Source organism: Heterocephalus glaber, unplaced genomic scaffold (genome assembly GCF_053883595.1).
Source record: "Heterocephalus glaber isolate CG9 unplaced genomic scaffold, H.glaber_assembly_v1.0 deba00001538, whole genome shotgun sequence".
NCBI lineage: Eukaryota > Metazoa > Chordata > Mammalia > Rodentia > Bathyergidae > Heterocephalus > Heterocephalus glaber.
Window position 1 is genome coordinate 6,718,604 of NW_028258333.1, and position 10,804 is coordinate 6,729,407.

At 43.5% G+C, this 10,804-nt stretch overlaps 1 protein-coding gene across 4 annotated transcripts in view; it reads left to right on the forward strand.

Moving 5' to 3' along the window:
• The window catches only part of Basp1 (brain abundant membrane attached signal protein 1), a 52,225-nt gene extending 41,680 nt beyond the window's left edge, over window positions 1-10,545 (forward strand). For 3 of the 4 annotated variants that reach the window (XM_087189247.1, XM_087189246.1, XM_087189248.1), the window contains exon 2: window positions 8,785-10,545. In XM_087189247.1, the coding sequence (XP_087045373.1) occupies window positions 8,794-9,438 (645 nt within the window). In that variant the 5' untranslated portion in view covers window positions 8,785-8,793 and the 3' untranslated portion in view covers window positions 9,439-10,545. Of the gene's footprint in view, window positions 1-3,130; window positions 3,156-8,784 lie in introns of those variants that run through there. The other variant, XM_087189249.1, reaches the window with a different exon arrangement.
• Window positions 10,546-10,804: the final 259 nt, after the last annotated feature.

A 10,804-nucleotide genomic window follows, 5' to 3' on the forward strand; every position in this document is an offset into this window, starting at 1 on the left:
TTACTCCTGAGAACTAGGTCTCAGGAGAGATCACGGGCTCCTGTCACCACAGCAGTTGTCTGGCCAAAGTGGGCTCCTCTAATAGCACCAGACAACAAGGGAGACTATTTCCCTGGACCTCCTGATTTATGACACCATTGCCTTTGCTCTGATGCAGAATGGAGTCCAGGTTGAAATCCTATACTGCTGGTAGCTTTTGTTCTGTGTGCCTCTGAAGATGTTCTGGTGGAGAACCTTAGGGCCAGGAATATGTGACTTTGATTTACCTAAATTAGAAATACAGAAGAGGCCGGGCCAGGTGGAGATGATTTTCCAAAGACAGTGTAAGGAGTGCATGGAGAGCCTTTATGCAAAATGAGAAGCATCCCTCTCACCCTCCTGTCTGGATCTCAGTCTCATTCTCCTTCACCTGGGGCTAATGAACTTGTGGCCTCTGTGTGTTTGAAGTTACCAGGACCTCTTGATGATACTCTCAGAGCAAGGCTGTTGGCATGGGAAGCTTGCAACTGGCTTGGAACTCTCCCAAGTTATAAATTCCAAACAAAATCTCATGAGACGCTGAGGCTGGAGGATTGCATGTTTGAGCCCTATGTGGGCAATTTAGCAAGACTCTGTCTCAAAAGGGGGGGGGAGGGGTTAGGATGTAGCTCAGTGTGAAAACCCAGGTTCAATTCCCAGTACCATGAGAAAAAGTTGCGTTTGATGGGATTGTAAAAATGGTAATATGTCCTAGTTTTGTGTAGCTTTTTCATTTCAATAAATAGAAAAATGAGTTATCCTTTCGCTTTGGAAAAAAAGCAATGCATAAAAATTTAATCAGGTTCTGGACATATGAGAGAAGCCATGAAAAGGTGTGGAATTTATTCATAAACAAATTAAAATCTTTTTCCCCAGAAGAAATGCTCTAAATTTATGGGCTTAATTAAAAACAAAATAAAAACCTGGTTCCCTCCAGAATAAGTGATGTAATCGATGGGTGAGAACCATGGTTATGTGGCCCTTAAGACTTGGGGAAGGAAGAAAATGAGAATGAGTCCACAGTGAGCATGTTCAATTTTGATAAAATTTAGGCCATTTTGTGGCACTGTACAATCTTTACCTTCATTTTGTCTCAGGAATTTAATCTACTTTCTTCATAAAATTGGGTGCTCATCACCTTTTTTCCTCTGAGAAGTTCAACTCTTTTTTTTTGTTTTTTGTTTTTTCTCAAGTTCTTGAGAACAAAGGAGTGTGTAGCTAGGGACATGAGAATTTTAATATTTATTGAGGAAGAAACTCTAACTGGCAACTTAGATGAAATCACTGTCCTGTATCAAGTCCAGGAGATCAAGTTTCTGGCAGGCAGTGTGTCCACATGCGGCTAAGCTTTCAGTATTTGTGTCTTAGAACACAGTTCAACCTTGTTGTAGAAAAAGAGAAGTCCTGCATGTACATTGAACACGTGCTCCTGAGGGATCTGCAAACGCCATCTACAGTTAGCTACTAATTCCGGAAATGAGCTCCTGGAGATAGTGGAGGTAGAAGATTATTTACTACATTTGCACAAGTTTACTTATGTTTTACAAGTGGATTATATATTCAGGAAATACATTACTTAATTTGTTTTAGATTACCGAAAGCAGGATTTATATATTTAAAAGATTTTCATATGCTAGAGAGCAAGGAAGGAAATTTTTTAGCTTTGTAGGCTTGGTAACTGCTTTATGGTGCTTTGTTTCTATTTTAAATTAGAAGTCACTGCCTTTGCTCTTGTTAAAGACTGTTAGATGTAACAGTTGTTACAGAAATGTTGTAGAAATGTTGTTCTAGAAATCTGGCTTAAGAACTCTTGCCAGTTATTTTTTCTTAACGTTTCTATGGGATACTAACCTGAATGTCATGTTAGTGTATGAGAATTGTGATAAGCTTCCTAAAGACTTAAACTGTGGGAAATGAAAAATTTTCATATCTATAGGCTGATTTCACTAAGAATTGCAGAAAAGTGAAAGAAGCTTTAGTTCAGTTCTTTTAGGAAGTGTCCCCACTTCCTAAAAGTGGCTGGGGGGAAATCTTGCTGAGCTGGACCATGGAAGGTTGGTAGACAGCATCGAAAGTAGGTAAAGGGGAAGCAATTCGGTGTGTTTTATAAATAACCAGACTGTCAAATAGTTTTGTACTGGGGAAGCAAATGGAATCTTATTTTTTTGACAGTTGTGACTTCATCTGAGACATCTTCATAGTGTGTCATCCATCCTGACTCATTCTTTACTTATAAGCAGACACAGTAATCTAAAAACATCTCCTAAATGTAATAAAGAAAATAAAAATTCTATTCTTCAGTACATGTTTGGTGTTGTTCTACAAAATTTTACCTCTAGTGTTTTTTCTTGTTGGTCTTTTAAAGTCATTTATTTATGTTTTTGAGAAAGGGCCTGGGTTTGTAATCCAGGCTGGTCTGAAGTCTCTTGAGTCCTGAGACCACAGGCGTGCTCCCTCACACCCAGTTTTAGTTTGGATTTTTAACAAGCTTCCCATATGTTAAAAGTTGTGTACAAAGATGCACAGTAAATCAGCTGGTTGTCGATTTAATCTTTAGTGTGGAAAATGGTGTTTTTATAATAATTAGCAGGCATATAAAACTTTGTTGACAATGCTACATTATTTTCTCATGCTTAGCATTTTACTTAGTGCCATAAGCATTCATAAAATTTTTTTTCACCCAGAAAGAGAATAAAGTTTATATCTTCATTTTACTGATTAGGGAACTGGAGCCCCCATAGCAAACCATTGACATTAGAGCCCAGCTCTCAGACCTAGCATGTTTACCATTTTTAGCAAACTTCATACAGAGTGCTAGGCAGCTTGCTTTTTACACCAGTCTTGTGGTTTTTTTTGTTTTTTTGTTTTTCTTTTTAGGACAGGACCTCCCTGTGCATCCCAGGCTGGCTTTGAACTTGTAGCAATCCTCTTGCTTCAGCCTTCCCAGTGCCGAGATTACAGATTACAGCTGTGTGTACCACGCCCGGCTTACACCACTCTTAAAGACAAAGATTTTAAAATTTATTTAATTTTTTCCTGGGTCTCATCTTGCATCAGCCCTTCTACCTTTATTTTCTCAACTTGAAAGACTAAATTATAATTTGATTGACCATACTGACAGCTTGGTACGATTCAAGGTAAGAAATAATTTAATTCCCCTCAGGAATGTTCTGGATGGGTGGATCAGGACAGCAGCTGAATCATGCTGTGGTTTGTGAGACCTGTGGTTGTTTAGTGCAATTCCATGATCATTAAGCTGTTACACTGGTGAATCTGCCCTGGTGAGTCCTGTGGATTTTATGCACGAAATAAACACAATTTAGCTGATGTGAATGGAACATTTTCCTTGTGCTCGAATATGTTTCCTGGAAAGAAAGGAAGAAACAATTAGAGAAACATTTATCATTTCTATGAAAGAGTGCATTGATTACAGTGTTACATCTCCAATGATTTCTCACCTTCATTTCTCCAAAGGATATACAAATACAAAACAGAAATATTCATATATAAAGAAGTATTCAGATTTTACATAACTACAGAAGTTTCATATTGAAGCTCTCAATAGTAAGAAACATTTCTTAAAGGTTTTCTGTAGTGGCAATATGTAAGATCAGTTTTTTTCTTATAGGAAAAGATATAAAGAGATATTCCTGCAGCTCCAAGATGCAAGAGAATCCTTCTAATGCTTGCTTTGGAGGAAGAATTAGAAAATAATCTGTGGGTCACTTACTACTTTTTGCAGTTGTTTCTGAGGTCTCCTTGTCCGGTCTACTGACCTAGGATGATGCCCTTTTGGGTGTGCCTTCCTCAGCATGAAGAAATTAGAGAAACGTGCTTTGCAGGTTCCACAAATGTGCATAGAAGCCAATACAAGTTTATTACGAAAAGCAATTGATTGCCAATAAGCAAGGAAAAGTTTGTGTCTGCAGCGAGTGTCTAGTCTCAGCTGATGACATCCTTTGTGTTCAGGCTGGGGAGGGGCAGGAGGTGTTATGTGGATGCAAACTTGAGTTCCCTGACAGGTGCAGGTCAAAAGAAAAAAAGAAAAGAAAGGAAAAAAAGAACTAAGAACTAGGCTGGTGTGACAGTAACCACCGTGTGCCCCTGTAACTCTTCAGGCCTCACGCTCATTTTATTTTCATGTCTCCACGCCCAGGTTGCTTTGACGAGCGAACACGGCTGGAATGGCTCTCTGATAGCCAAATGGGGTTAATAAAAGAGAGGCCGGGTTTTATAAAGTCAGGGGAATAGAATTAGTCGAAGACATTTGTGGGAGACCTAAAATACTGTTCAATTAGTACCTTAAAATACTGAGCTACTTGATATTTTATAAAAGAAAGAAACTCATCTGTACAAAGTGGCAAGAAGAAAAGGGATTTTGATAGTGTTAGCTATCCTCATAACATCTGTCTAGCTTTTTAACTAAGATAAGGTATAAATCAATTTTTTTTACCTTTCACATATAAAATTTGAGGCAGTGAATGAGTTTTAACTAGTAATTGGAATTCTTCCTGTGTCTTGGTAACCAGAATGGAGCTTCTCATTTCCTTGAATCCAGGTGATGAAGGGATGGTGCCAGCATTGTGGAAGGGGGGGTGTATTTCTTCTATGATCACAGCAGAACTCGTTCACCTTGGGAGGAATGGCCGTGAGGGCTACCTGTAATCTTTATCTCATCTCAAAACTAATTCCTTGTTATAAAGGGCTGGTCATATAATCACAAGGATTCACAACCCCTTGAGAGTTCTAAGTACCAGAGGTGTTCAGATCGAAGAAACAGGCTGATTTTTTAAATTAATTAATTAATTTATTTATTGGTACTGGGGATCGAACTCAGGTTCCTCTGCTTGTGAGGCAGGTGGCGGAACCACTGAGCTAAATCTCAGGCCCGAAATAGGCTGATTTTAATATAAGAATGGTGAAACACTTGCTTGGAAAACACAGACCAACCCTTTGTGGCAACATTTTACAAGGTGCTTGCTTTTGGAAGATTCTTTTAATTACAGTGTTTCTGATGGCTGATTATTCTAGAACTTGCATGTGTAGAACCCGTGTTCTGCTATTATATTTGACTTCACAAGCACAGAATTATTTAAATTGTAAAATCAAGTGATAGGGAAAGGAACTGACATTTCTTGCAGACGTGTGAAGTGTGAAACATGGTACTGATGCCTCACTTTAAATTCGCATGAAATTGGCGTTTGTTATTTTACAGGAAATGGAGGGGAAAGGGGAGGTTGAATAACTTGCTGGGGATTCAAGTTAGGAGGTGGGATTCGCTTATCATCTTAGGAGATAACTGTGACCCAATGTCCAAAGTCCTTTTGAAATAATTTTTGTCCATCCTTTACCAGATTTAACTCAGTGAAATTATTTTATCTGCTATTTATTGTCATTTTTGATGCCAAAACTATAAGTTTGGGGCTTTGTGATTAATTTGTGTGCATGCGTGCGTGTTTAAAGGGCAGCTCCTGAGCTGACTTTTCTTTGAGCTGTCGTAACTGAGATCAACTCTAGGCTGTGTTTGTTTCTGAGGTCATGGAACACAGGTCCCCATCTTTGGCCTCTGAGCTTTCTCTGCACCCCTTTGCCGTACGTGTGGACAAACGCAAAGGCAGTCTTAGCCCTTTTTGGATCACTTGATTTGGGCATAAGTCACTTCTGGCATGGATTACTTGTTGACTCGTTGAGATGTATATCTTTTGACTCATTGGGATATATATCTTTTTTGTAAAACGTAAAAGTTCCAACTTTCTAGCCCAAATGTTTTCTTTCAAAAACAGAATAGAAATGAGAGGAATCTTTAAACTCTATTCCCTTTGCTCTGTCTTATTTCTTCAGGATCTGATACAAAGCTACTCTGGCAAATAGGAAAATGAAAGGTTTAAGGGCAGAGAGTACCTGAAATACTAGATTTCTTCCCTACCCTCTCGACATCTTGAGTTCTGAGCTACTCCAGGCAATCCAATCGGCGGTACCTTGTAATTCAGGGCAGGTGACGTTCCGGGCTGACACTTCTGCCTGGTTTGCCAGTTTCTTAGTGGAGCTCCTTTCGACTTCCTAGATGGATCCTTCTTGTCCGGACAGGTTTCGTTGGCCTTGACCTTTTGCTTGTTGAACAGCTCTGTGAACTCAGGTAGGTAGAATTTCCTGATGGGTTAGGGAAGGATGAGAATGGTTAACCATTGCATGGTGCTCGCTGTCAGGAAGATTAAGTAATTTATGGAATATGTTTAGAATTAGGATTATGCCTGACCGCTAGGAAATATTACGTTTTAATTTTTAAAATTTTGATTAATACTTGTTTGGGGTACGTAATGATTGCAGTCATCGTGGGGAGTTGGTACATGGACATGACACCTGTTGGTCTTTTTTACCCCTGGATATAGGCAAGGTCTTCACTAATAACCAGACAGCCTGCTTTCCCCGGGTTCCACTGCAGTTGATCAGTCTCCCCATACCTCACTAGAGCTCACACAGGTCAATTAGCTAAAAGCCAGGGGTTGTTTACTTTACTTTGTGTTTGAAAAACAAACAGGATTGAGACACATTCCTTACTTGGACTTTTGATTATGTAGGTTCACTTCCTGCTCAGAAAAGAATCACAGCTGGGTTTAAAACAAAAGAATAGAAAGTGGCTTTAGCTGTGTTTCAGAAATCCAATTTTAGTGACTTAGATTTTAGGTTTGTAAACCAGCAGGACCTGAAATCTCTGGGGATTGGTATATAGAATTTCACACTGTGGGTGGCAAAGAGCAGCACCCCTCTGCTGAGCCGCAGTGCACGCTGTTTGTGCTCTGTCCTCCAGTCTATAATTTCCAGGTTTCTGTTACAGAACAGAAGATCCTAGCTACAGACCTATCCGCTTTCCTATTTGTATACTCAGCCCAATGTTCCAAAATGAGAGCTGAACTTATACTCCATATAAACAGTTTATGCATACTGGCTGATTAAGAATTTAACAACTGATTTATCAGCTAAAATTTAAAATATCAATGATTATTTCTTGTTACTTTCATTTATTGATTTGTGTTGAAAAGCATTTTACTATATATACTTGCTCCTACTACGGAGGGAGAAATAAACAGTTGCATAGAACCCCATTATCTAAAGTGGAATATGACCAAAAGACACTTAAGTTTTTTGTTTTGTTTTTTTTTTTAAAGACATGTAAGGGAAATTCTTTCTTGGACAACATAAGAAAGACCTTTCCTGAAAATAGGACAGTATTTTTAGTCATTCAGTCCATTGACTTCTTTTCTTCCTCCAACTATTAAAGTCATGCGGTACAGGAAATTAGCATAGAGCATTGAGGCACATTTTGGCTGAAGAGAAGTACAGTGCTTTCTGCCCAGCGGCTGATTTTAAATGTGGTTATTTCACTATCACGAGTCATGATCCCAAGGAGGGTAATGAATAGATGATCTTTGGGGGGTGTGTGTGTGGCTGGTTGGGGAGAGCTCTACAGTTCTAGCAGGAAGTGGCCCGTTCTGGGCCGGAACCCGGTGGCCTCACCTGGACGTTCCGTCCTCCATTAGGGACAGCAAGCAACCCGTCCCTCTGCTGGACTTTTCTTGCTTGTGGGGACTCACTGGGACAGTGGAATATGACGTCGGCCACGCTTCATCCGTGCAAAGCCACCCAGTTTGCTTGCAGGGGCATTTCTGTGGGTTCCCACTGAATAGAATGCTGTGAAGATGCAGTGGCAGGAAAAAGGGTGTTTAGCATTGGCAGTGGCTCTGGATTAAATTTATTTATAAATTTATAATTTGGGGCCGGGGATTTAGCTCAGTGGTTTCGCTGCCTGCTGCGCAAGCGCCAGGACCCAAGTTCAATCCCCGGTACCAAAAAAACAAAAATAAAAAGAAACAAACAAATTTGTAATTTGTGTTTATCTGGATTAGTATTTTGGTATGAGGGAAAACATTGCGTATTCAATGCAGTCAGTGATTTCTTCCGCTAGAATGAAAGCAGCAGGCCAAGATGGTTGGAGACTTCACCCTGGGTGGTGGAGGCCACTCGTTGGAAAATACCTTTGACTTTCAGCCAGGAGGCACTGTTTCTTTACTGTCGAGCTATCTTTAAGCCGGAGATAGCTGGAAAAGCAATTGCTGCGCTCCCATCCATGAAGAAGGGAGTGTGAACGGAGGTCAGAGCTGGAGATGATTTTCTAGGGATTTGTGATTTGTCCTGTGCAGTTTCTGCAGAATGACGTTGTAAAAGGACAAAGGCTGTTCCCCTCCCTGCTGATCTGTAGACTGAAGCGGTTGTCACTGCTCTGGGGTGCCCGAGTGTCCAGTGCTTGGTGTTTGAGTCAGGTCTGGGAGCAGATGAGAAACAGGGCCAGCCAGCCTTGTACCAGGGCTAGCGGCTCTCATCGAGGATGCTTTGCTGGGAGGTTTTACAGCTGAGTTCTTTGTTTTTATATATCGGTCCTTCCTTCCTCTCCTTTTCTGCCCCGCCCCCCCCTTCCTTTTTTGTCCTGGGGGTTGAACCCAGGGCCTTGCATCGACCTGCACCTACTCACTCTTTTAAAATTGAGTAGTTTTGAGACAGGGTCTCTCCCAAGTTTCCCAGGCTGGCTTCAAATCTGTGGTCCTCCTGCCTCAGCCTCCGGAGTGGCAGGGATTACAGACCCAGGGTGTTCGTTGTGGCACACGGCTGCCCCCTGAGGCGAGCGTGTCCCCCCCCCCCCCCGCCTCCGCCCAGCAGTGACCCCAGTGACCCGTAGTGACCCGCCTTGTCTTGTCTTGTGCTCGCTTGCAGATCGCCAGCATGGGAGGCAAGCTCAGCAAGAAGAAGAAGGGCTACAATGTGAATGACGACAAAGCCAAGGACAAGGACAAGAAGGCCGAGGGCCCGGGCACCGAGGAGGAGGGGACCCCGAAGGAGAGCGCGCCCCCCGCGGCGGCAGCCGGCAGTGCAGAGTCCCAGGAGCCTGAGAAGCCGGACAAGGACAAGGACGCCGAGAAGGACGCCGAGGGCAAGGCCGAGGCCACGGAGGGCGACTCCGCGGCGGCGCCCAAGGAGGAAGCCCCTAAGGCCGAGCCTGAGAAGAGCAGCGAGGGCGCCTCGGAGGGGCACGCGGAGCCTGGGGCCACAGCAGCCGAGCAGGAGCCCGCCGAGCCCGGGCCCGCTGCGGGCGGCGAGGCCCCCAAGGCGGCAGAGGCAGGCGTGTCCGAGGGCCGAGAAGAAGGGGAACCCAAAAAGACTGAGGCTCCCGCCGCCCAGGAGACGAAAAGTGACGGGGCCCCGGCTTCAGACTCAAAACCCAGCAGCGCCGAGGCTGCCCCCTCCTGCAAGGAGCCCCCCGCAGCCACGGAAGCGCCCAGTTCCACAGCCAAGGGCCCGGCAGAGGAGCCCAAGTCCGCGGAGGTCCCGGCAGCCAACTCGGATCAAACCGTAGCAGTGAAAGAGTAACGGACAGCCTGGGAAAACACCACTGCAAACAATCTCCCTCTCTCTCTCCCTCTCTCTCCCTCCCTCTCTTTCCCTCCCGCTCTCTCCCTCTCCCTCCCTCTCCCTCTCCCTCCCTCTCCCTCCCTCTCCCTCCCTCTCTCTCCCTTCTCTCCCTCCTCTCTCTCTCCCTCTGTCTCTCCCCTCTCTCCCTCTCTCTCCCTCCCTCTCCCTCCCTCTCCCTCCCTCTCCCTCCCTCTCCCTCCCTCTCTCTCCCTCTCTCCCTCCCTCCCTCTCCCTCCCTCTCCCTCCCTCTCCCTCCCTCTCCCTCTCCCTCCCTCTCTCTCCCTCTCTCTCCCTCTCTCTCTCCTTCTCCTTCTCCTTCTCTCTGTCTCCTATACTAACTGGTTTCCAATTGGAAGTAAGGATGTGTATCGCCCAAGGGGGGAAATAAAAAGGATGCTGACCCATCGAGGGAGGGAGGGAGGGGGTGGGAGAATCCAAATAGTATTTTTGTGGGGAAATATCTAATATACCTTCAGTCACCTGGACCGCCAGCCCTGGCTTTGGAAGATCAGTGAGATGAGTGGCCCAGCCCCGCGCCCTGTGCGAGCCCTCCATCCTGCTCAGGCGCCTGCGCTGAGGCCATCGAGGTCTTTATGAAAGCAGTATTTTCTGTGTTCTCCTTTTTAATTTACAGCGTTTCTTATTTTGATATTTTTTTAATGTTGTGGATGAATGCCAACTTTCCGATGGAGCCCACTTAGCCTGTCCACATGTGTTTCGATGCCAGCCCTCCATTCCTCCTCTCCAGATATTTTTGGGAGTAAACGAGCATTCTCTCATCGTACTTAGCCTACCTAGATTTCTCATGACGAGTTAATGCATGTCTGTGGTTGGGTGCACCTGTAGCTCTGTTTATTGGTCAGTGGAAATGAAAAAACAAAAAGTCTGCGTTCATTGCAGTTCACTTTCTCTTCATTCTGTGTCACAGACACCAACACACCACTCATTGGAAAATGGAAAAAAAAATAAAATAAAAATACAAAAAAATGTACAATGGATGCATTGAAATTATATGTAATTGTATAAATGGTGCAACAGTAATAAAGTAAAACAATTAAAAAAGAAGTAAGAAAGACTCTGGGTTTTCTTTTCCATTCCCTTCTTCCCCCATCCGAAACCTTAGTAAATCCATCCTTAGAGACTGGAACACTGCACTGGGTACTTTTCTTTCCTGAATATATTTGGGTGGAAGTACAAGGCAGGATCTGCCAATCTTTTGGGCATTATCTTTAGCAAAAACAGTTGCATCAGAGTTAATAAATTGTCTCAGTGAAGATGCTAAACCAACAACTGTGTCTGTGTGTAATCATCCTATGAAAGTGTG